Below are 27872 nucleotides of genomic sequence, written 5' to 3' on the forward strand. Positions count from 1 at the left end.
GAATCAAAGATCTGTTCGGAAAGGTCAGTTTAAGATGGGAAAGAAAAAGATTACACCGTCTTCGTAACTGTATTCTCTTCTTTTTGGTAAGTATATCAGAAATATTAAGAAAAAAAAGCAAGTAGGAAAATGGGAATTCCCAGTCCTAGCTCATCATAATATGAGCAAAAAGGCAATGAATTGTTGACCAAATTGCTAAAAACACAGAAGAAAAAAGGAAGAAAATAGAGATCTCAAGGACTCATTCCATACTCATTCTAACAAACATTCAGCTCTTCAGGAAGGGCACTAAATGACACACTGAACAACCTTCCATTTCCATACTTGTCTCACAGAGATCTAAAGCATCAGGGATGTGATTTAACTTAAGTATATCATTCTCAAAAAACACTTCTGGCAAATGTTTTATCTTCTTCTTTCTAAGGGGATTATCTCCCTCTTGTAAGAGATTCCTTTTTTCCAGTGAAGCATCCACAAATGACAAGAGGGTATTCACACAACTGAAAGGGGCAATGGACTGGCCAGAACAGAGGCAGACAATTCTGCAATTTCTTCTTTAGAATCAGTTAAATGTCGTCCATATTTTGATTAATAGATGTGGGTTTGCCTACATTTTATGTAAAACCCTTGACTGGTGTCATTCCACTGATTAGCAGGATACAGTTTAGAAAAACTAACTGCTGTTCTTACTGTTTTCATATAAACTCAATGGTAGATGTGATATCGAAAACAGAATTTCAGAAGACTTTTCTACTGGAGTTAGAGGTGACTGGAGGCAAAACCAACGTGCTGTATTTACCACTCTCTGAAATAAAGCTCTCTCATCAACCCACCCAAAGTTTTTGAATTGCAACGTTCTAAGTGAACAATACACATTATGCCTGTCATGGAAAATTATGTTTTGCTGATTTTCTTACTCTCTGAACCCTTACTCAATACACCAATGGAAAATACATACTCTGCTGCAATATACTGGCTGTTACCAGCTGCTGCTGTCTCTTGATCATCAGGTTTTTGTCAAAGTTAGCTAACACTTACTAGGATGACTGCTTGAATCTGACTATTTGTTACAGAAGCAAATGAAGGTGCTGTATTCAAATAACCAAAGCACAGCTACCTATCCAAAATAAATATAACTGCAACGATGACCTAAGTGAGAATAACTTCAGCCACAGAGAGAAGTGCAAAAGCCAGGTAATACAGCTAACCTGGGTTCTTTCTCCAGCTGTGAGGAAGAACTTCCACAGATCTGCATTTTTCAAAGTGCAATAGATGAGGACCCATTGATTGCCAATGAAAACGGCCGAGACGTACATTAAAACAAAAGGAACTTGTGCCACACTACAGACTTTCCCAGGCACAGAGTTTCAAGCTGTCTTTCTTTAATCAACTTTCAGAAGAGTGCCCAAGTTTTATGTTATAAATTCCTTTCTTCCAGTTGAGAAAGTCTTTCTTGTTTTTAGTTGCTACCTCTTCTGGGAAGAATATAACTGCAAAAATTATTGCTCACTTTTAACATTTAAGAAACCAGCACTGCTAGAGGGGGAAAATGACCTAGCCAGTTGCTGAATGCAGAATCCTTCCTCTTAGAGAGATATGCTGTCCCAAGCAGAAGCTGGACCATCTCCAGAATTTGGTTATTAAGGTCTTTGGTTATTAAAGACACATGTGTCTTTGCCCTAAACCCAAGTGCTACTACCTTCTTTTCAAAACAATCTAGTTTAGCTTTTTTTTTTTTTCTTAGGTTGTGGAATCCCTGTATCCAAAGCAGAATTGGGTCTACTGGACAAGCAGGTTTAAAATATAGATTCTCCTAACTGAACCCAGCTCATTAATACTATCAAAAATAGTGAGCTATCAAAAATAGCTTTAAGAAGCTAAAATAAAACACTTTTAACATAAGCCTTTTAGCACATATTAATACTATTTGCAAATTAAAAAATTCAGAGCTGACTTAGTAAAAAATAAAAATAGTTGCCTGTGGCATAATGAAAGACTTAAACCCCACACCCCCAACAAATCCACCCAACTCCAAACCCTCTCCCTGTTTCATCAGATCCTTCCCATTCTGCTTTTCTATAGCTTGAAGGTCTCTCCAAATACTAAAGAACGAAGTTCTGTTAAAAATAAAAAAGTTTATAGACTAAAATCCTGGATTTGGTAACTACTAATAATCTACAGATCCTGAATTGATTTAACATCTATATTTAAACCAAGTCTTCTAAATGATAAAGAAGGAAAAGCAAAAACATACGTAAATTTGTTTTCTTTTAAAAAGGCTATTAAAATGTAGCTAATTATGCTTTTCAAGAGGATCCTTTTCATCATTGGGGCTCAGTGTTGTTTCATTGATCCATGTTTTCAAAGCTATGATCAAGAGTTTGAATATCAGAAGCACACTGGTGACTGTAATTTCAACTAACAAAACTGTAGTTAAAATAGAACTGGCTTGGTTTTAGGGTGAAAGGCTAACAGGACATATGTGTTCCTTTTAAGAACATGTACAATTGCTCTCCCCCAAAACAACCTAGCCCAAGTTAAATAGGTTTAAAAAGCATATGGCTCAGAATTATTACAAACCAAACAATGAATGAATTAAAGTTGGCAGAGTCTTTCCCAAAGTGACTCAGCATGAATGCTAAATGTAGATTTTTGTTTCTTTGGGACTTGTGAAAGAAAATAAAAAGTTCTTTCTTCACCTCCCTGCAGCAGCTTTTTTAGGAGAGATTGGGGAACGAGACTGACGTCAGAACCTATTTGGAATTTATTCTGCATGCAATGTCTTTCTGGATAAGTAGTGAAAAACTCTGAGGTGATTACATGAATATTCACCAGTGCACACTGAGCACAAGGGCCACTTTTTATGTCAGGTACAGTAGCCTTTGAAACACATTTCAGGCAAACTACCAGGCTAAACTTTTGTTTTGCTAAGATGGATATTAATTGACAGGAAGAAGAATATTCCACTTGAAAAGTCAGAACTATACTAATTGGAAATGCATCTCTTTATAGCAAAATTGCGCATGTTCCTGGAACTTTCCATATTAGAATAAAAAGCTAAATTAGCTTTTGTTAGTAAATCTTGCCCTCAGGATTCAGAAGGAAAAACAGACCGAAGCTTTATCCAGCTTGCTCCCTGCAACATCATGAGATTTAAACACATTTCTAATACGCCACTTCTTTGGGTATCTAAAGTCTAAGTCAGTTAATCATTTAATACGGTAGTGTTATTTATAACACATGTTCACAATGCCTCATTTTATAAAGAGAAGCTTTTCAAATATAAATCAGATTTCATATTACAGGTGTGGGAAAGTGATTATATTGGGTACCTGTTACATCAAAAGACACCGCAGTACTTTTCTTAACAGTATTTCCTTAAATGTCATATGTTGCCCTATGATTGATCATTCTAAATTTATACAAGCACTTTGGGCTGTCTTTGCTTGCTTTTTATGCTTAAGATTTCTGTAAAAAAGACTGTCACTGTTTAGTTCAGACTGCTGTACAACTACATATACTCACGGTGTTAGCAGAATACCAAACAATAATAGCCGTGCATCTAACAGAATGATACCTGCTTCCCAAATACTATGTAGTAGTTACCACATACAGTATAAATATTTGATAATACCATCTTCATAAACTACTTGCATACTTATAGAAGCCCAAAAGACAGAAATTAAAACATGACATAGTGACACTTGTTGAAAGATGGGGAAAAAGAAAGAAAACCCAAAACCATACGGAAAGAGTTTTTTTTATATAATTGTCTTTGCATTTTTGCCTCTGGTTGTCTATAATCCTCTTTAATTTTCTGCGGATATTTATGTTTCAGTAGTTATCTTGCAAGAAACCAATCTTTCTTCAGGATCCTACAAAGGAGACAAAATTCCTGAATATTTGCTGTGTGCTTATATGATCATTTATTCTGAGTTACAATTTCACTCTCAAGTCAGGCAAGCACAGAAAATGAGCAGCAAAGAAAGAAAAACTTTGTAAGCAGAAATGTTATGGAAAATTAGAAAGCATAAGAGATGTATATGGTATAAGCAAACAGAAAACACATTAAAGCTAATTGATATCATCTGGTAAGTTAAGAATTACTCTGAATATGAAAAGCAAAACAGTTGGCTATCATGGATTCAGATTAGTAATGAAGTCTTCAAATAGATAAACCATTTATACCAGTTTAATCTACTTTTACAAAGATGCAAAATATTTCTATTTATTGTAACATGAAAACCACTATGGTACAGAAGAATTATGTATCCCTCTACCACATAGACTATAACAAATCCTGTTGTATCTTTTGTTTTTGATTTGGCTTGTTTATTTTTTTATTTTAAATTTTTTTTTAAATTCATAGGAAAAAAAACACCCTATGAAGTTATCAGCCAAAGACTGTGGCATAATAGTATTAGATTTCTATTCCAGATAAATGCAGTGAGGGTTAGACAGAGAGCTATCGTGATATGGCAGCCTTTTCAATATTAAAGTTTTAGCCATTTAAAAGTTAAATTATGTTTACTACATTAAACACACCAATTGCTGTCTTTCTGTTCCTAATTAAATATAATAGTTTTTCAGTCATTGATAAGGGCCTTTTCAGAGAGGAAAAAATAGCAAGGTAATTTCCTGTCCAGACAGGCAACAATGTGGAAAAACTACTTAAAATAACATTTTCTCTGTTAACTGTTCCAAGTATCTTGTAAGCTGTTCCAAGTAGGATTCTTAATAAAAGAATAAATCTCTGAAATCAAAAAATGTTTTCATTTCTGTAATCTAAAAGACAATACTTAGTTACAATTATTTTAAAATAAAATCATAGAATAGTTTGAGTTGCAAGAGACCTTTAAAGGTCATCCCGTCCAACCCCCATGTTTTCTAGGTCTTTTCTATTAGACAATACTATTGAGCACAGACTATCACTACATCTGTTTCAGAATTTCTGAGTAAATTTTGACATGGAAGTCAAGAGCTCCAAATTTATATACAAATATCTGAAGAAGTATTTAATATTAACAAGGTTTCAACACAGTCTCCCACAGCATCCCTGTATCCATGTGGGGATGCTACAGTTTAGATGGGTAGACTACAACACGGGTAAAAATTAGCTAGATTGTTTAGTTCAAAAGGTAATGGTTAACAGTTCATCATCCACCCAGGGACCGGATGCTAGAGGAGTTCCCTCCAGAGTCTATTCTGGGACATATCCTGTTTAATATTTTATCAATGACCTGGACAAGGAGATGGAATCAGTCATTATCAAGCTTGCAGATGACATCAAACTGTGGGATGCAATCGATACACTTGAGCGTACGGCTGCCATTCCAGAAGGACTGATTGCCAGCCTCTGGGAAGACTAAGGGCATGGGCAAAAAAGAATCTCACAAAATTCAACAAGATCAAAACCAAAATCCTGTACCTCATCCAGACTAATCCACTGCAGTGGTAAATGCTAGAGTCTGTCTGTCTGTGCTAAAAAAGACAAGGGCATCATATTGACCAGAAAATGCCATTAGTTGCCTGTGTGCCTTCTCAGCAACGAAGGTTAGTAGCACACAGAGCTGTGGCAGCAGGAACTGAGCCAGCAGAACAAGGGGAAGAAATTTGCCTTTATTTGACACTTGTTAGATCATACCCAGCATACTGCATCTCATTGTGGACCCAAATACAACACTGATAGGTCTGAGCAAGTCCAGCAGAGGACCATCCAGATGGTCAGGAGGTTGGAGCACATGCACTGTGCAAGAGGGTGAGGCAATTGCCTTGGTTAGCCTAAGAAGGCTTGGGGTCATGGAGGAACCTAACACCACTTTTCAATACGGAGAGCAGGTTAACAAAAAGACTGAGCCAGGCTCTTCACTGAGGTGCACAACAGGAGAAATAAAAGACAGTGCTCTAAATTTAAAACATGACATTCCACATGGCCTAGAGGCATAGAAAAACAGGAACCACATGAAAAAAGTAGTATACTCTGAGAATAATTAAACACTAGAACAGGCTACAAGAGAAGTTGTGGAATTTCTTTCCTTGGAGGTTTTTAAAACCTGAGTGCATAAAGCCTTGAGTAAGATGGTCTTGATAGCTGACCTTCCTTTGAGGAACAGGCTCGCTAGATGCCTTCAAGTCCCTTCCAAACTGAATGATTCTAAGACAATGGGATGACTTTTGCAGAAAGCAGGCATACAAGATATACTCCTGAAACATTAAGCTCTCTATGGATTTCTAATGCATATTCCAGTACCAAGAGTTCGTCTGCTTTTTTCATACTCAGAATTTAGTTGCCACGGTAACATGTCCTGACTTGGAGGCTCTCTCCAGCGGTATTCCGATTTCTATAGACTAAAAGCAGCTACTACCCTTTTTTCAAGGGCTCATACATTTACTCTCTCTGATACAAATCTATTCAGGGGCACATACATGTCTCTGAACTTAAAAGATACATACTTTAATTCCTAATTATTCATTTAGAATCCAAACCTACAGGTCTAATAACTCAGTTTCTGGGGGTAGAGCCATTCATGTCATTCTGCAGTCACAGTGTACAGCCAACCTAAAGAAAATGCTCCTGGAATTTTTTTCTATTGGGTGGGAGGGTGAGATCAAGGGAGTTTTCAAGCAAGCAAACAGCGGGAAAACAGGCAATGAACACAGTTCAATCAGTTCTGGAAGACGTTCTGATCAGAAAGATCTCTTGCTTTCATCAAGATGAAATATTAAGACTTTTTGCTCTAATCTATGCTTATATGTAATTTGATATGTGTACCAGTCACAGATTGCCTGGTGCTAAATAAAGAGACCACTGTCACCATCTTTAGCATTGCACAGTACAGGACATGCTCTAGACCCTTGCCAAAGCTGTAGCTGCAACACACTGAAACCTCACTTCCTCGTTCAAAGGGACATCTTTCCCTTCACTGTCTACGATCTGCAACAGACGTGGCTGCAACTCAAAGCACTTGTTCTTCTAGGCAGAACATAAAAAGGAAAAGATGACATAGTGCTAGCATTTCTGTCTCTAGGCAATGCAGGTAGTCTCCTCTGTCAGAAGATACCCTAGATGACAATGTTTATTATTGTTGGTTTTTAAGGCAAGCTATTCATCTTGTTTGTACTATGTATGAAGGAAAGCTGACAAAGAAAGACAAAATTCTGACCCTATATCTGTACAATGCAATACCATATAAACCACTAAATGCTATTAGTTTTAAATTACATTATGTTTGGTGTTGGGTTTTTTTAAAGTTTGCTCTACACACATGCTGATTATACAATTATAATTTCTTGGCAACGAAAAGTCTAGTTCATATAACACACTATTTAATAATGAGACTTACTAAAAATATTCTGTTCTAGAATAAACAATAGCAGAGTATTTAATACAGGAAAGTCAATTTTTTGCACTGACTTGAAAAGATGGTATGATTCACCAATTGAAGGACAACAGAAAATGGTAAGATAGGAAGACAGAGACTATAAATTGAGAAACTCTGCATTTTAGTTAATATTCTTCTCTTACTCCTTCATGTGGCCAAAGCTTCTGCTGCTACTTAAGTTTAAAGTGGCATGAAAATTATGTAATTACATTTTCAATTACCTCTTTTAAGAAATCTGAGTACTGTGTCTTCCTGGTTTTCTTCTTGAGATGCAATATTTAACTGAACATTAAAAATACCAAACTCAAATGCATAAAATATTGAGTGTGGAAAGCTGCCAACTGTATTTATTCAACTTGTTTCACACAGTGAGAAAAATGCCAGACATATTACGCGTAACACCTATAGCTAGTATACAGACCAAACAGTACTTTTGTTAGGTAAGAGATTTGCCTGGATGTCTGATTTTATACTTTATCTTCAAAGTTTTATAACCATCATAACAATGCCACAAGCCAAAACCAAAACACACAAAACAGAAATGGGCAGTTATGTACCTATGAACACAGTCTCTGTTGCAAGCCAGTACCTCACTTGGGAATTCAACTTTTGCTCACTGGTACTCTAACCTCAGAAACCTTTATTTTTTTTTTCACTGTCACAAAGAATACAAATTAAGTCCCTGACAACATATTCTAAATTTATGAAGAACAGGAAGCCATTAAGGCAAGTATGTCTGATTTTATGAAACAAAAGCCATTTACAGACAGAGAATCTGAAGCTGGCAAGAATATTTTTGTCTTCACCTGTGAACAATCCTGCTTTCCAATCTATTTCCAAAGTTTCTACACTAGCCAAAAGTTTGTTCTTCATATGTATACAGACATTCACTGTAGAAATAGCCCAATGAACTTCAATTCAGATCTAAAACACATCCATTAATCCAACACTGTAAAGAAATATTCAGGTTACTGTACCCTTATTATATACTCAAGTTCAAATAAGAACTGGTACTAATTGTATAGTGAATAGGAAACCTGGCTGACTTGAGATGATGGCTTTCTTCAATAAATGTTTCTGTTTTCACAATGAGGTGGATATGAGGAACTGCACCTACTTTGACCACAAGTGAAGCTGCAATTAAATTTCTATTTTAATGTAAGTACATACGTTTAATCTTACAATTTGACTATTACTGTTATTATGCTTCTGAAATGTAATATCTTCTGGAATTGCACTACTGTATCTTGACATATAATTCACACATTTAATTTTTAACATGCCCATTATACTGAAGTAAGAAGGCAAATGACAACTCCTAAACTAGTCCTCTAATTACCATCGTTTCCAAATGTCATATATTCTAAAGAAAATAACTGTGCTTAGCAAAAGTTTCATTGTCGCCCTTAATTTAGAGAAAAATAAACCCTCTTACCGTATTGATCCAATCATGTAGGGCTGTGCTAGCTGTACTACAATAGCTCCGCTTCCAAGCTGATGGCATGTGTACCCAGAATCCCAATCATAGTTTTTTGTGTCTCCATTCAGTAAGGCATTGCGACTGCGACTTACACCCTCAATCACACTGGCACAGTCTGCAATTGTTGCAACATTTTCAGTGGGAACTGTGAATTAAAAACACCAAGATGACAGACATGTAGATAGAAAACAGTTCAGATAGCAATGGTCTTTATTTCTAGCAAAGAATTTGGAAAAAAAGAAAAAAGATTAAAGTATGATCAACACAAGGAAATTTAACTGTTATTTAATATGAACTATGAAGCAGAATCAAGTGGTACAGATAATTTTTATAGCATTCATGCCAGAATAGCTTGGCAAATTAACAGATGGATTTCTGTCTTGGTGACATGAAAGAACTCTTAATACAATTGGGGAAAAAAAAATCTTGTCCAGCAGAACTTTTGAAATTTTCAAACAATTTCTTCCTGTTTTCATGATGAAACCTCCCTCACCCCCCAAAAAGAAGAAAAAAGAAAACAAAAGAAAAGAGAGATAGAGATAAAGAAGTAAGTAGGAGATAGTTTAAAGCACTGATGTGGACTGTGGGAAGCCAGGACTCAAAGTCTTCGAAACAAGGGCTTGAAGTCTCACAGCTCAGGAGGCTATTCTCAGCATGTACCTGTTGTGTACCTGTTGGTAGTTCTGACAGTCTGACTGTGATCAGAAATTGCACCCCAGAATTTAGAAAATGAAAATGCTTTTTAATACCTACAAAATCCTTCAATACAAGTACTGGACTACAAGAAGGAAGGAGAGACCAATAGGTCTGCCACACAAATGGAACAGCAAGCACAGAAGTATTTCTCATTCAGTCAAGAGACAGGAAAAAGGTATGACTGACTGCCACAAAAAAGAAATTATAATATCCCAATAGCAAAAGAAATGAAACTCCTTTGAATCCATCCTTTTGAAAAAAGGCCCAAACACAGGATAATTATTTTCCTCCAGGAGATAGTGATAAAATTACACAGCACTTCCCCCCCATTAGTTTCATCAAAGATCTTTGCTGGATAATTCTTTTTTCTATCCTATACACAGCCACAAAAAATGCCAGCATGCAGTAGCCTGCTATGCCAAAGAAAAGTCAAAGGTATTACTACAGAATATCAAATTTGCCTTCTTTCATTCACCTTATATGCAGTTATTTGAATATTACAGGGAAAATGAGGAAGTTAGGGAACTCAAAGAATTTTTCAAATTACTAAAAGCATTCATGGGAAAACCATGACAAGACGAAGGGAGTTTCAGTTAAAAAGCGTAAGATTACGATTCTAATTGCACAGACCAGTGCTAAACTGCTACCTTGTGCTGCAACATCTATAATGAACTCTTTCACCTCTACAACCCCTCTTGCAATCAGTGGGTCCATATGTCAGCATCATCTTCTCCCCGGTACATCCAAAACTGAATGCTCTAGCCTGGGAACTGCTGTTTATAAACTGAACTAAATAAAGGATAATATAACCCTTTACTAGGCATTTTTAGAAGCAGGCGAACATTATATATTTGGCAATAAAGTGCAGTGTTGGGAGTTGTTATTCTTTAGCAAAGGACGTAAGTTTAATGTTGGCTGCTAGAAAACTTTCCAAGAAGAGGAATGCTCTTCCTTGACATAATTTCAGCAAATTCATCAAAGATCAAGACAACAGCAGCTCCTCTGGGAGCATGCTGTAAGAAAGAGGTGTACTTTCTTATGCATAGAGTACTTTTCCAGCACTGTTTTACAAGTGCTTCAATGCTTATTTTTTAAATTACCTACTGTTTCCCTCTGTTAACATTCAATCAAGTATGGTACTTTCTGTTTGTAATTGAATCCCAAGCTTTCTGAATGTCACCTTCCAGCAAGATGAACATTAAAAAAAAAGCTAGTTAAGATGCCCCAGTCAGGTCCAGTACTTTCCTAAAAAGCTCAATTTTTAGCTAACCTCCTCAACTTTTCAAACTCTCTCAATGAAAAAATTAATATTAACAAGGCTGAAAAATTATGCTCTCTGAACATGTACAAATCAAGGTTGCCTGTTTAGCCTTTGTTTTTTGGGGGAAAGTATTAAAAGCACTGATTGTTTTATCTAAATGATAACAAAAATTCTTCCAGCACAGACTGTATTAAAAAAAGCTAAGATTTTGTGTGTCAACTTCTGATAAAGACCAACCAATCAGTGTGGTAATAAAATTTAAAGAGAGAGAAAAAAATTATTTACCAAAAATTATCTGAATGACAACGATCAATTTAACAAAATTTCCAAATTCACAATATCTCATACCAAACATTTTTGAAAATCAGAATAGGAACACCAAACAAGCCAAAACAAGAATGGCACACAAAAAAATTAGAAATACATGACACTTAAAACCAACACTACCTGAATTTTCACAACACGAGTGATGTATAGTACAGATGCAAATGTATCATTTTAAGCCCACTGAACACTGATAACTTAAGTACATACTTTTAAGAGTTGTCTGTAAAATATTTATTTGAAATACTGAAACATCTGAAAATGGCTGAAATATACCTATGTGAAACTTCAGAGCTAATTGTAAGAGTCTCTAGCACCCAAAAAAGCGATAATTTTCCATGAAGAGCTAGGATTCTGTGTTTTAAGTGTGCTAGTGGTGTCAGGAGCATAATCTTAAGAAAACCACCAACCAACCAACACACCATAAAGCACACAGGGGAGAAAAGTGCAAGCTCGTTACCAAGTAATAATCCAAGGCAGTGGAAAAGCAATGGTTTCTGAAAAAATCTACTGCATTATCAAATGTACTATCATCTCTGTTTGCTCATAAAAAATTACTAAACCCACCATATTATTATTCTAGAAACCTCCTGATTCCCTATTACTGAAAAGGGACATCCAGAAATTCCCAGATTCTTATGGGGGAGCAGGTCGTAGACATTAGAAGTACTTCACTGGGAATAATCTGAATAAAGCAAAGACTAACAACGCAAACTAAGAGTACTGGCATCAAAATAAAGTTTTCCTTGGCCTTCTTTTCCTCCCCTCTTCCCTGGCAGTAAGGAAACTTCTTTGAATATCTATTTTATATAGGCATTAAAGCATCTGCTATATACCGCTGCTTTTTGTAGGAGGAAGCTACTAAGATCTTGGTTAAGAAAAACAAGTAAAAGATAAAGTCTGAAGATCAGTGTTCATGCTGAGGCTCTGCGGCATATTCTGAACACCCTCTGAGCTATGTAAGGCATTAATTGAATACAGTATAGCTCAGTTCATCCAATATTTTACCTGCATGCCCTCTGAACATCATCCCGCTCCTTCTTACATTTAGATTTCTGCACTAATCCGTGACCTCCTAAGAAGATGTTACCCTGATTAGTCAAACTCCGTAACAACCACACAGAAACTGTCTTAGTTTGTTTCTAATATAATTCTGTGGTCTTCCCTACAACGGTTAATTAGAAAGTGATTCTAACTAATTGCAGTGTGCAGAAGGTGCCATACTGTTCCTTCTCTCTAGAGGAGTCTGCCACTCCCTATTTTGAATGTTCATTATCATCTTTTATATCCGCTTGATAAATTTATTAAAAATACCATCTGGTGGGGACTCTGCTCTGTGCTGTATTTGCAAGTCTTCTGGTTATCTTCCTTTTTCCCTGTTAGAATTTATACTTCAATTTAGGTCACTTGTTTACAAAAACATACTGCCAAAACCAACAGTCTTGTTTCTATTTTTGTTTGGGTTTTTTTGGTTTTTTTGTTTTTTTTTTTTAATCCACCAGCTATCCAGCTTTTACAGTAACCAATGTTGCAAGAGAAAACAAAAGAGGGGATTACAAATACGGAAATTCTTTTCTTCCACTGTTCATACAGCAGTTTTGCTCTGACAAATCTGATTTGCTTTTATGGAGCAGAGATGATGTGCGTTAGCAAAGCATACACATTCTGGAAGCAAACAAAAGAAGATGACTGAGGCTACAGGACAGCACCAAAACATTTTCTAAAACTTTCTTTTGTCTCCTGGTCTTATGCTGCAGTATGGAGCAATGAACAGCTTGGGAATATATTTAATTCTAGTAATAGTAGTTTTATAAAGGATTGTAATTTTCAAGGCATGGCCTAAGGGCCATCTATACTGGCTGTATTTAAAGATAAGACAGATAGGTTATTCAACTGTCCTTAGAGATCCCCTAGGAGAAAAATGTACCAGGAGTGTGTGGTAGCCTCAGCCATGTTTATTTACCACTCCTTTAAACTTCCCCCCCCCCCCCCCCCCTTAATTTTTAGCATACTTGATTTTCCACAGAAAATTTTTCTTCCTGAAGTACTCAGAAAAAAATTAATGCATTCATTGTTAACTGGCTTCCATATCTGAATGTAAAGTACTTCCTTTCATCTCCCAGTCTGGACAGGTCAGCTTTTGCTTTCTGTCCATCCACTGTAACTTAACTGTAATCAATTGGCTAACATGGGGGTGGGGAATCACAGAAATATCCTCAAAAACAACTCTTTGCAACACAGGAAGGACAGAACAGAGTGGATTCCTGCACCAGCTCACAAAACCAGCCATTAATGAACCTTAATTCAATTACTAAAATAAACATGCAGAGAGACAGCAGATCTACTGAGTAGTTTTACTTTATAGGAAGGCAGTAATTTAAAGCATTATGGACTGTTGAATATACTTATACTGCACTCTAGGCAACAGAGTCAAAGGTGCTCAGCCAGCGTCATCATTGCAACACAACTGTTCATTTTACTAAATTCTCCGAAGACACTTACAAAACCATCACTTTGTGAAGAAACTATAAACAAGAAATTATCCTGGAAGAAATAAATTTTTGTTTTTAAGTTAATATGAAGCAGTGATTTTTTCCTCATGCTGACATCTGTTAAACACTCAGCTTTCAATTACTCCATTTTTAAATGGTAAAATCGCATTCCTTCTCTACCTGAACATCTACTGAGCTGACAAAAGTTTCCTCACTGGAAAGCGACCGTTGGAAAAAAGAAAGCCGAGAGCAAAGAAAAAAAAATAAATTAGGGATGTCATTATTATTCCAGGGTTTGACTTTATTGTATTAAATAAGTAAAAGGATGTTGGGCGTTTTGCTTGCTTTATTTTCCACATGCCAAAAGATTTGTTAAGGCTAGTCATTACTCAGTATATGATTTAGTACTTGTTTATTTGCTACATGACGGTAGAAAAATATTAAGTCTTCAGACTTTTCAGTTAATTAAAAGTACAGTCACAGAGTTCTGTCTCCTCTTCCACATACTCTTTCTTATTTTCTTGAGCTGAAAATTGCTGATGACATTGCTATATTTCATTTGAATCTTGAATCAGGAAATCAATCAAGAACTCAGGAAGTATCAACTTCAAACAAATATCAATAGCATTTATGCCTGTTTTAGTGAAAAGCTTTCTGCAAGTCATATTTAGCTGTAAAAGAAAACACCACTAATACTTGTCTATGTCCAACTGTCAGTTTGGATTAGAGCAACTTCAGGAGAAGGCTGACTCTTCAGTTGGTATCTGCTATAGCTTGTGATTTCTGATCCAATAAATTAGAACAAAAGCATTCAAGCCATCAGAATTGGCCATACTTTTAATTGCCAACCAACTGGCTGGCTACAGGGCTCATTCATTAAACATTCTGCCTGAAGGTGGCTTTTGGAAATAGCACTTGTTTCAGAAGAGCCCTATGAAGTACGCACCCTTCGTTGCAGCACTGGAAATAGGAAGAAAAGAAAAAAAAAAAGTGTAACTGGAACCATATGAACAAATCTCTGTTGAAGAATAGGTAGCAGTAACTAAACTGACCATGTGGCTGTCCTTTCCTGTAGAAAGAGGGGAAAAAAAAAAAATCCCTGCAGTATTTAGATTGTCTTCAAATTTTCCTAATTTCCTAAGGCTATGGTTGCAGCAGAGCTGACTCACATTGCTGGGTAAGCCTGCATGGTTTTGAAAGAAGGCTAATCTTTAAAAAAAAAGAGAAAAACAAAACACGATAGCTTTGTCTGGAGTTAACATTGAACTAGATACAAAAATAGCATCTCTCATTGCTTCCTTGGAGAGAGATAGAGCAATCTTTTACAAAACTGAACCACACACTAGGAAACTGATATGACTGGTTTTCCTGTTATATATTTCATTTTTTTTTTTAAATAACTGCCAGAGAGTAAAAGAAAGTGAATGATTATTTATTCATTTCATTTTTCCCTTTTGAAAACAAGTTCTCCTAAGGCACTGAAGAGCACACAAATGAAGGTTCACAATGATTCATACGTACTGAACAGCATTCCCCAGAGGGTGACCAAGGACATTCCAGTGTTTTATATCCATCTCCTGCTCTTCAGTCATTATTCACTTTTCTCCCTTTTGTGTGTAGCGTACAAGTTACCAGATAGTCTGATAGACTGAGACAGACTACAGATAAACACAGCTTCATATAAAAGCCTTCCACATTGCACTCCCTATGACCTTAACCAGGCTCAAAATAGGATGGTAGGCTGGTCAGACCCACATGCCTGCATAGTCCTTGACTGCCCCTCAGCACTGAGTACTGATTAAAGGACTAAGCGAGGTTATCAATTTTCTCGCTTTGAGGCAGAAAAGAGAAATTGGTTCCTATATTTAGGTGGAAAAAAAAAACCAAAACAGGCATTGCATAGAAGCAGACCCTTACCCACTGTTGTAGCTTCTTGCCACTGGACACACTGGAAGCTTTTACAAAGTGTCACATCATACCGGATACCACTGCTGCCTCCAAAGGAGTATGCCTCTTGCTTGTGAAAATTTTCATTTGTTTTGGATTCTAGATTAAATATTAATGACTAAAGATGGTTCAAAATTTCAGAAATGGAAATTCATTAAAAGCAAACACTATACTTTTGAGATTTAAAAAATATTTACATCCCTGTTAAATTAAACAGTTACATCAATCTTGTGAATCTAATCTGTAAAACTGTTAACTTACACATTTAGAGATAATACTATGCTGAAAAAAAATTACATCTCAACCCTAACATCTGCGTTAGTGAATAATTTCATATGACTGAATTTTGTCACTTATCTCATTTCACATGCCTATAAAGTGTAAGCCAACACTAAAACACCAGACAGTGCTAGAAAGAGCATTTCCTGCTACTTTTACTTCAAAACTGCTACTCAATTACAAACGGGTCATGTCAGTACTTCATCCAGTATTCTCTAAAGTAACTGTATAAACCATCTTACTATTAACTTTTAAATGTAATATGCCAAGTTAATAATTTGTCATGAAAACCTTGTACGCAAAACCACAGCAACATAAAATTGCTGTTACCATGAAACAGCACTTCATTGTTATTATTTATCAGCCTTCTAATCTTCACTTTACAGTGACAGCCATTACATAGATACTATGTATCAGTAGTAATGTATCTGATAAATTACCCTCTTTGTATATACAGTTTTCTGATCAAGTTGAATAGGTTTCACTAAAAATAAATAAATAATTACTCTTAAATCTCCACATAAGATCCCTAAATAAATACTTCAGTGACCTTGTTTCTTTGTAATGAGATTTAAAACTCTTTGCATATTATCTTCAGTGTTGTTTTGGTAGGACTAAGGGTTACAAAGTCAGTCTGAAAGGACCACATGGCCTTCAGGGGCTGACCAACATTTCATTTTCTTAATAAAACAGGTTATAGAAACAGCAGCTGTGATTTAATACCATACAGCATAAACAATGAACCCAACAGACTACCCAATGCTGCTTTTCAAGAGTTGAGAATGAAAGCTTCTATACTCAAGCTTAAAAGCAACCTACTCTGATTACTGCACTTTCATATATTTCATGGATCTTTCCTAACTGCTTTCAGTTCACTTTACCCTATCTGGTCACTGCAGAAATAGAAACAAACATTACAAATCCTTATTAGAGCAATAAAATAAATCTGTGCCAACTACCCCATTGGTAGTCATACAGATTTTTTTAATGGAAGTGGAACTGGGACAGTTTGCTTGATCAAGGGAGCCAGATAACATGCTACCTTACAGTAACCATTACAGATATATAAAGCAAAGCACTAAACAGATATAAGGTCACTTTACTGGATCAAAGCTGTTGAGAATATTTTTGAATAGGTAACATTGATGGCCATAAATTCTGGTGGAACAGCCATTGTGCCCCTGCACCATTTCACAACTGGACTGCCCTCGACTAATCCCAAAATCTTTCCATTTGTCCCTTTCTCACCACAAATTCTGCAGGGCCACGTATCCAACTGTTGTTGTCTGAGTTACAACTGGAAGTTGGTCCACATTTCTCTTTCAATTAACTACTCGCTGAATTCTTACTCTTTTAATTTTCTATTAACTGTGTTGACTACCATCCCTTCAAGATAAAAAGCTGTAGAGCCCTACGGGCCTCTCTACTTATTGTAGATCTCTTCAAACTACTTGCACGTACATCAGCTTGACTGGCCCACACTGAATGATCAGTTCCACTGATCACCATGAACAACAATGGATACTTACTATTATGTACTCCAAACCCTATTTAACTGTAAGATTCTGTAACTATAAAAAGAAATTCATAAACAAATAAATTTTAATAAAGCCATATAAAGTCTCCATCCCCTAGATTATCTTTGAAACTCACGAATTGCTGAAACAAATCGAATAGTTTGTCTCACCAAAACACTCACTAAACCACAAAATATCACTGAGTACCTGAAAGACAAGTCAATTACAGTACAAGTACACTTAAACAAACATACACAGATTCACTACCTTGCCTACTGTTACAACCAAACAATCTTTGAGTTAACACCTCGATTACTGTGTTCAGTTTTGGGCCCCTCACTACAAAAAGGACATTGAATTACTCGAGCGTGTCCAGAGAAGGGCAACGAAGCTGGTGAAGGGTCTGGAGCACATGTCGTACGAGGAGCAGCTGAGGGAACTGGGGTTGTTTAGTCTGGAGAAGAGGAGGCTGAGGGGAGACCTCATCGCCCTCTACAACTACCTGAAAGGAGGTTGCAGAGAGCTGGGGATGAGTCTCTTTAACCAAGTAACAAGTGATAGGACAACGGGGAATGGCCTCAAGTTGCGCCAGGGAAGGTTTAGACTAGATGTCAGGAAGTATTTCTTTACAGAACGGGTTATTAGGCAGTGGAATGGATTGCCCAGGGAGGTGGTGGAGTCCCCATCTCTGGAGGTGTTTAAGAGTAGGGTCGACATAGCGCTGAGAGATATGGTGTAGATGGGAACTGGCAGTGTTAGGTTAATGGTTGGACTAGATGATCTTCAAGGTCCTTTCCAACCTAGTTAATTCTGTGATTCTGTGAAATCCTATGTTAAGTCCTAAATAAAGTATTTGCTAAATAAGACCGATAATCCTAAATCAAAAACATGTATGTATATGTACCACTTCTTTGCACATAGTAACTCTGATTTTGTATGACGTTCTTAAAAATTCATAGCTGGCAGTGCTAAATTTGAAATTTAGCTCAAAGGTTTTATCAAACTTGAAACATTTTGGTTCTCCATTAACTAGCTTACTGAAGGTAGTAAACACAGTTCTTCCTTACTGCTTATTCTATTGTCAATAGCAGTTGCAATACTACTTGCAAACTCCCTAAAACAAAGGGAGAACTTTCTATGTGTATCATGGGACAGCTTGTACACTTTGGGGCTATATAACAAAATTCAGTAAAGTGTGATTGGTCAAGCTACTTATTTTATGTTTAAAAACACCATCAGGAAATTATACAGCAAACCGTGTAAAATCAGGTGTAACCATGCAATGCCTTTATATAAAGCATAGGGAATGGGCTGAAGGAGTTGGGTCCCAGTTTTTCACAGCTAAATATAGTTTTCTCAGAAAAAAATTTAGAAGAAATATATCTTATTAAAATCCTCCCTCTCATTCTTTTTTGAAAACTTTTTTCCCTTCCATCTATCACAGGGGCATACTTAAAATTTAAATATATGTTTAAAACCAGCATGAACTCTGAGAATTTTGCTGAAATTCTCAACTTCATGCCAGAAGTAACAAAGTGTAGGAAATCCCACCTAGGCAACTACTAAAAGGTGCACAAAACTCTTTCCAAAGAACTTCAGGATCTCACTCACATGAGTTTATATAGAAGAAAGCACAGAAATCCCCATTTGGATGATTAAAAAAAATTATATTAAATCTTACTGTGACACATCTTATCATTCAGTATTGTTGGTCTGTTGGGGATTTCTACCTTAAGTGATGCAATACTATGTAGAGGTACTTAAATCAGTATTATATAAGCTGTCTGGAGCTCCAGAGGTCACAGAGCTTCATCAACGTGGTGTTCTGAGAATAAGGGCAGCCAATATAATGTTCTGCCATGGCTAAGTGTGTCTATGACTCTTTGGGGGAAAATCAACACGAGAGTTTACTTTCAGCAGTTGAAACTAGGCTGTATAAGAGGCCCTAAATGCCCAAATCCATCTTCACTGCAATAAATACCTCTAGTTACTCCATTCTCGTTACAGAATTCAGGCTAACCTAGTGGGAAGCAAGAGCAACCATACCATGACACGCAAAAAAAAAAAAAAAAAAAAAAAATATCATCGGATTAGCAGCACAGACTGACTCAGTTACCAGTGGGTTTGTCAGCAGTAGTTGATTTAATCTGAACTTTAGCATTCCTGCAGCATCATTAATTAATTCACAGAACTGGAATTTCAAAGAAGTCACAAGCACTAGCCAACTAATTCTACGCTTATGCCATCATCTAATTCAAGTTACAGATTCCTGTGTGGCAACAGGAGTAAGAGTGCAGTGATGATCAGTCTTAAAAGGTAAGTGTTTGCAACAGTTCATGTAAAAGGAAAACAGTTGTATCTCTTACCTATCAGACCTTTCTCCAGAGTAAAGGTTTTGTTCGTGAACATGCATTCAAATGCCACAATATGGAAAACTTTGTTCACTGTGTTGTGGGTCCCAACAATTCGAATATACCTATGGGGAAAAAACAAAAGGTAAGTAGCACAAGTTAAGCATGACAAACTTCCATGCACTGAAATATAAATGACTCAGTTGGACAGTATTGTGCAGATCCATAAGAACTGAGTAACCATTAAAAAAATAAAATAAGAAAAGGAGTAAAAAATATAAATTTCACAGCAAACTTGCATCTACTCAGGATGTTGGGTCCAGTACAATTTAAGAAATAAAAAAATAAAACATAAAAAAATAAATGTAAAGAGCTGTGAAATCTATCAAAAATCTTTCTGGCCTAATTTGCCAAGAAAAGTAAATGAGGGACATTCTAGTTCAGAAATGGTCTGTCAGTGCAAATGTGTGCTCATGGAGGCTTTTAATAATAATAAAAAAAATCCCTTTACCAACTACTTTTCACCACAATGAAAGATTTCATACAGCCAGGACAAACCCAAAAAATCCATGAAGCTCCTCTGTAGAAGACAAAAATTAATTCTGTTTTAATATGACTGTTTCTAATACTAACAGTGGATGTACAGGATATCCATATCTTTGTTGGTGTATCTTTTATTATTAACAAAAATCTGAACAGTCAAATGTTATGAAACAAAGCTAGCTCTGGGTTTCATTCCTGGTTGTATAACTTACACTTCTAGACTCTAATTGAAAATCAAATAGAGCTGCTTTCGAATACTGTGACCTATTCACCTTCTGTATTAACCTGAAGGCTTCACCTTCTATAAACACCCATTAACCTTGATTCAGCCTGATTCCTGCATTTTCTGAAGAGATCCAACAGTTCTTATTATAAATTCTGAAAAATCCTAACCAGAATGTGGTACACCATCTCAATAAATGTTCAGCAAGCAACACAGAAAACTACCTAAAAGAAATACAATTACCCTACAAAATGGGTTATCCACACTGCAGAAAGCTGCGTATTAAATGAACTAATTTAAATTAAGAAGTATCAGAATGAATGAATCTTAAGTAATATCCTCAGTCTGCTATATAAAACAATGTTTCACTTACATAGTATAATTATTGTTCCAACATAATGGCCGTTCACGAACAGCATAATTTTTTTGGCTTATGTTCTTCATCATACCAAGTTGAAAAGATACACAGCTTTCAGTCCTGGGATTTTTTTTTTTTAAAAAAAAAAACAATAAAAAACCCTCATAGCTATTTACTGTACTAATGCTTAACCTTCTCCACTTCAAGACTTGAGTGCCTTATGAAAGACCTCTTAAAAGAAAGCCTCAATAACTGTTATTACTAATATTTGTTTGTCTTTATCATACATAGAAAAACATATTCTAAAAAATAATTTTAAAAATCCACCTATTACATGCAAATGACTGCAAGAGAGAACTGTCACCTGAATATCATGACGTCACTAAAAGTGCCAGTTTTTGACCTCTGCTCCTTTTAGCTTATATAATAGTTTCATTTAAAAAAAACAGCTATTAAATATTTTGATTAAAATTACAGAACTGATATACAATATGCTCAAAGTTTCACTTTAAAAAATGATTTTCATTATCATGACTTGAAACAAAAAAGAATCATATGCTAATCCCTAATATTAACTCACAGATCAACTAATTATCACAGTAGCAAATTTCCTGCAAGTCATTCTATGAAGAAAAAGTAAAAGTTGCAAAACTGGAGAAAATATTTTTCATAAAGAAGGTGAACCTGTATTTTAAGAGTAAAGCAGAACTTAGCCCTCACCACGTAACTGCGACAAGTGCCTGCAAAGAGCATCGCAGGGATCTTGGTTGACAGTCAGGGAAACAGCAGTTCTTTCCCTAGACCTGCCCATGTGAAACAGTTGCTGCAAGGTGATATGTGAAATGCCATCTTTTGGGACTCACATTATGAAGGCAAAACTGTATCAGCCTCAGTTTTTTTTTAACATGCTGAGGATAATTTGCAGTGCTTTTGCAAGTGGTGCACAGTCAGGTACAGCCATAGCAAAAACACGGTAGACACACAGGAGCAAGACCCCAAGGTTTCTACTCACAAAGCTGACCTGCAAAACTGATGCTGAAGGTCCACAGAAAATATTATAACCAAATTATTCAGGGGACTAACAGTTTGCTATTCAGAGAAAGTTAACCTGAAATTTGAAAGAATCTCAGTTTTAGGAGGTCTGGTACACATCTTCAGCTAACAGTATGCCTCCTCCTTGAAGTTACACGCAAAGACATATTTGGTTCAATCTTTTCAGATTATTTTATTTTTGTCAATTCACAAGCACAGTATGAACCCTAAATACATAGGCAATGACCAGGATCCAACAACAGTAAATGTTCTCATTCTATCCAACATCAGAAGCACAGAATTCAACTGAACACGGAAACAATCTTGGAACATTTATAAGTGCATGCAGAGGCTGGCTCACCACAGAGACTCCCTCATCTCTCAGGCAAGAAAAGTATTGATTGAGTTGTGCTGCTTGGACAAAACACGCTTCAGGCTAACCAACAGAGCATTACTAATGGAGATATTTTCACATAGTGCAGTTACGCTTCCTTGCTTTAAAGAGTTTGGAGAATAAACAAGGTAACAATATTAATAGGAATACAAGAAACTGCTTCATAATTAGCTTTAAAAGGTAATTTATTTAGATTTTTTTGTGTTACGAAATTGTTAACACCAGAGCAAACTTCTTGATTGTTTTTGGCCTTTTTGTAGGTTGGGTGGGGTTTTTTTTAATATATCAAAAGGGTGAAAGACACTCAAAACTTGAATAGTTTGCCACAGGAAAAGCATCCTTATCATACTGCACACTTAGGTTAAATAACATGTCACTCACTGGTTCACAAAGTTCTCTGCCAACAGTTAGAAAGGAACAAAGCTTAATCTTGTATTCTAAATAGCCTATCAGTTATTTTAAACAATAGGTAACAATGTTTCACATTGCCAAAAAGCTGAAATTTTGTGGTAATATAAAACAAAATCCCATCCATTAAAATAATCATGTGTACATTAATATTCTAAAGTATATAATTTTGATGTTGTAATATTATTGCAAGGTAGAACGTAACGATATGACAAACACCATCCTTTCTCCCCAATACAATACACGTATTTCATTCTTTCCTTATCTCTCTCAAGGTGAATGACCAGCATGATTTCCTGCCTGAATCTTGCATTCTTCTACTACATGGAAATTAAAATAATGTAATCTTCAGAATTACTTTAAACACCCTAACTTCTAAAATCACATTCTCAGATTTTGCATAAAAATTGTAACTTATTATTCCACTTGATGCAAGATACTAAAGCCACCATAGCCTAAAACAGTAATCTTCCTTCAAATAAGGCACAATTTATTAGAAATGCCCAGTACTGCGAGGTAAACAAGCTGTATCTGAATTTCAAATATCACCAATGAAGAGTGATATTGAAGGTACATAACCTGTTTCAGAAGAGTCAGATGAAGACATACATACTGAAGTAGTACATCTCAATGAGAAGAACACTAAACAACAGGCTGAAAACAAAGAGTTGTCTGAGAAATATGATAGTGAGGAAAAACTGCAATGTGAACAACTTCAATATGAGCAATGAAGTCTAAATTCAAAGTATACAGACTTCAGAAATTTAAAATGCCTATTATAGCTCATGACATGCTTGAAAATGTGTAAATTTTCCTAAGCATTTTTCTGCCAGATGGAAATGCAACTGAGTCATGATTAAAAATAAAAGTATCCTTCAGGCAATCAGAATATGTATACCATCTCATCATTCTCCTGGAGCGATTTGTTAGTTGGAATATAAGAGTACAGGCAACAAAATTAATATGATCAATTACTGAGCCCATGCAACTTTTGACAAATGCTTAAAAATATATGGAACATGTTCTGTGTGATCACTCACTAAGTTTTTAAAACATACTGTAGTGGTTTTGGCTGGGATAGAGTTAAATTTCTTCACAGTAGCTTGTAAAGTGCCATTTTGTATTTGTGCTGAAAAGACTGCTGGTAACACCATGACATCTCAGTTACTGCTACGCAGTGCTTGCACAGCGTTGAAGGCCTTTCTTCTTTGCACCCTGTTCCACCAGCAAGTATGCTGGGGGTGCACAAGAAGTTGGGAGGGGACACAGCTGGGGCAGCTGACTCCAACTGTCAAAAGGGATATTCCATACCAGGAAGGGGGGACATTTGGAATGATGGCATTTGCCTTCCCAAGTAACCGTTACGCATGATGGAGCCCTGTTTTCCTGGAGATGGCTGAACACCTGCCTGCTGATGGGAAATAGTAACTGAATTCCTTATTTTGTTTTCCTTGTGCATGTGGCTTTTGCTTTACCTGTTAAACTGTCTTTATCTCAACCCATGAGTTTTCTCACTTTTACCCTTCTGATTCTCCCTGTCATCCCACTGGGGGTTACTGAGAGAGTGGCTGGGTGGGGCTGAGCTGCCCACTGAGGTTAGCCCACACCACCATGATACTGCTTTTGGCTTTAAATGGCAGAGCAGTAACAGGTAAGGCTCTCTGACTTTGTTCAAAAGGCCTAAGATACAGACAACTGCAAATTAAGCGCTGTGAGATCTAACAGCCTTCTGGTTCCCACAAGCAAGTCTGCATCATACCTGCAAGAGTATTATACCTGAAAATAACTAGGTAACAGTGACAAGAGATGAGATCAATGAGCAGGCTCTGTGTACAACTGTCTACAGCAAACTAGGAAGACAATGCTTAGGCCCGATGTATGTTTGAAAAATTCATCTTCTCTCCATCAAGCGTAGGGAGATCCTTCTGTCAACTTAGACTCCAAAGCTGGGACCTTTTTCTGCAGAACTGCTGTGAATACTGGTGCTGACAATCCCTCTTTATACAATGATCTGTTCTTCACGGCTTTTGCTCACAAAGAGGTAAAAATGCAACTTTTCTTAATAGGACTTCACAGCTAAGGAGAGGTCGCTACCCCCAGGGAGCCAGGCTACACTGTGACACAACGTGCTCTGATGCTGTGCTATGCAAGGCAGACAAGGCGTGAGGCCGCTCCGTGAATCAGAGAAAAGTATCCAACAGCTCCTCCTCGTATAGTTCACGTCTTATACACTGAAAAAGTTACAGCTTGAACACCTTGCCCCCTCCAAAGGCTCCCATTATGAAATTACTATATTATAAGACATCATCATGAGATCAAAGGATACTTAATTAAGACTGAAGGACAATTTCAGTAACCATGTATCTTTCAGAGTCCAACTTCGGAAGTTTAACTGTCTGAACATTTGCTTTTTATTTACACATTTGTAGAAAAACTACATCCCATAAGAAAGCAAATGAATCTTAGTTAACTTAATATTTTCTGTCTTGCAACTAAGAAAAAAGAAACAAACAGTTATGGGATTGGAAGTGCTGGAGCGAGTAACGTCTCCACTCTCTGTACCCTCTGTGTGCTACAAATAACAAACCAACCCATAAGGAAATAAAATAAACCCTAACTGCATAATAAAACATTTGATTTGATCCCACTTCTTTTAGATCACAGACTCATAGAATGGTTTGGGTTGGAAGGGACCTTAAAGATCATCTAACTCCAACCCCCCTGCCATGGACAGGGACACATCCCACTAGATCAGGTTGCTCAAGGCTCCATCCAACCTGGCTCTGAACACTTCCAGGGATGGAGCATTCACAGCCTCCTTGGGCAACCTGTTCCAGTGCCTCACCACCCTCACAGTAAAAACCTTCTTCCTTATATTTAATCTAAACCTCCCCTCCCTCAGCTTCCACCCATTACCCCTCATCCTATCATTACAGTCCCTTGTAAAAAGTCCCTCCTCAGCCTTCTTGTAGGTGCCCTTCAGGTACTGGAAGGCCACTATGAGGTCTTCCCGGAGTCTTCTCTTTTCCAGGCTAAACAAGCCCAACTCTCTCAGCCTGTCCTCATAGGAGAGGTATTCCAGCCCTCTGATCATCTTGGTAGTCCTCCTCTGGACTTGTTCTAACAGTTCTATATCCTTCTTGTGTTGAGGGCTCCAGAGCTGGACACAGTATTCCAGGTGGGGTCTCACGAGGGCAGAGTAGAGGGGCAGAATCACCTCCCTCGACCTACTGGTCACACTTCTTTTGATGCAGCCCAGAATCTGGTTGGCTTTTTGGGCTGCAAACACACACTGTTGGCTCATGTTGATCTTATCATCCACCAACATGCCCAAGTCCTTCTCCCCAGAACTGTTCTCAATCCACTCATTACCCAGCCTGTATCTGTGCTTGGGATTGCGCTGGCCCAGGTGCAGGACCTTACACTTGGCCTTGGCAAACTTCATGAGGTTGGCCCACCTCTCCAGCCTGTCCAGGTCCCTCTGGATGGCATCCCTTCCCTCCAGCATGTCCCACACCACACAGCTTGGTGTCATCGGCAAACTTGATGAGGGTGCACTCCATCCCACTATCCATATCGCCAACATTAGACAGTACTGGTCCCAGTACTGATCCTTGAGGGACATGACTTGTCACCACTCTCCACTTGGACACTGAACCATTGACCGCAACCCTTTGAGTGTGGCCTTCCAACCAATTCCTTATCCACCGAGTGGTCCATCCATCAAATCCATGTCTTTCCAACTTGGAGACCAGGATGTCATGCGGGACAGTGTCAAAGGCCTTGCACAAGTCCAGGTAAATGACATCAGTAGCTCTTCCCTTATCTATTGATGCTGTCACTTCATCATAAAAGGCCACCAAATTTGTCAGGCAGGATTTTCCCTTGGTGAAGCCATGTTGGTTGCCACCAATCACCTCCACATCATCCATGTGCCCTAGCAGAGCCTTCAGGAGGATCTGTTCCATGATATTGCCAGGCACAGAGGTAAGACTGACTGGCCTATAGTTGCCCAAGTCTTCCTTTTTCCCCTCTCTAAAAATGGGGGTGATGTTTCTCCTTTTCCAGTCAGTGGACACTTCACCAGACTGCCATGACCTCTCAAATATGATGGAGAGTGGCCTAGCAACATCATCTGCCAATTCCTTCAGGATCCATGGATGGATCTCATCAGGCCCCATAGACTTGTACACCTTCAGGTTCTTTAGATGTTCTTGAACCTGATCTTCACTGACAGTGGGTGGATTATCCTTCTCCCAGTCCTCCCCACATTCAGCTTCTACATCTTGGGCAGTGTGGCTGAAGCCCTTGCTGGTAGAGACAGGCAAAGAAATCACTGAGAACCTCAGCCTTCTCCATATCCTCCGTGACCAGTTCTCCTGTTCCCTTCCAGAGAGGACCCACATCTTCCCTAGCCTTCCTTTTATCATTTACGTGCCTAAAAAAAGCTTTTCTTATTCCCCTTGATGTCCCAGGCTAGATTTAATTCTCTCTGGGCTTTTGCTTTCTAACCTGATCCCTAGCTACCTGGACAACTTCTTTATATTCTTCCCAATCTGCCTGTCCATCCTTACACTTTCTGTAAATTTTCTTTTTATCTCTAAGCTTGTCCAGGAGTCTCAGGAGAATGGAGTAGAGAAGGAGAATCACCTCCCTCAAGCTGCTGGCCACATTTCTCTTGATGCAGGCCAGTATACGGTTTGCTTCCCAGGCTGTGAGCACACACTGCTGGCTCATAGTCAGTTTTCCATCCACTAATACCCTCAAGCCCTTCTCTACAGGGCTGCTCTCAAGCTACCGATCACCCAGCCTGTATTTGTGCTTGGGATTGCCCTGACCCATGTGCAGGACCTTGCACTTCGTTTGTGCACTGTGTCTTGTGAAGAATAAGCTCAAACTCTGCATAGTTTTGTAACTACTTTTCACCTGTTCAAGTAGTGAGAACACTACACTCACCTCTAAGATGAGTGGCATTCTCACATCTTCAACACTACATGCTTACAGTTACTGTAGTCCTCTGAATCAGAAAAAACAGAGGAAAAACTAACGATCATATTTTTAACAGATGACACTTCCTGAAATACAATACAGGTATCTTTTTTGCTGATTAAATCAACATAAATGTGTATACTAATTATTTTCAATAGCCATACAGAGTTATTCTTCTGTGTGCTTGGCAAGCATG

General features: G+C 37.4%; 1 protein-coding gene across 2 annotated transcripts in view; it reads right to left on the bottom strand.

The window, feature by feature from the left end:
• BTBD9 (BTB domain containing 9) overlaps positions 1 to 27872 on the bottom strand; it is a 135736-nt gene that overhangs the window by 34040 nt on the left and 73824 nt on the right. Inside the window, exons 8-9 of one of the 2 annotated variants that reach the window (XM_074863482.1) lie at positions 19745 to 19854; positions 8818 to 9007 (exon numbers count right to left, since the gene is read on the bottom strand). In XM_074863482.1, coding sequence (XP_074719583.1) covers positions 8818 to 9007; positions 19745 to 19854 — 300 coding nt within the window. Of the gene's footprint in view, positions 1 to 8817; positions 9008 to 19744; positions 19855 to 25644; positions 26999 to 27872 lie in introns of those variants that run through there. The other variant, XM_074863481.1, reaches the window with a different exon arrangement.

The sequence above is a fragment of the Strix uralensis genome, chromosome 3 (genome assembly GCF_047716275.1).
Source record: "Strix uralensis isolate ZFMK-TIS-50842 chromosome 3, bStrUra1, whole genome shotgun sequence".
NCBI classification, from domain to species: Eukaryota; Metazoa; Chordata; class Aves; order Strigiformes; family Strigidae; genus Strix; species Strix uralensis.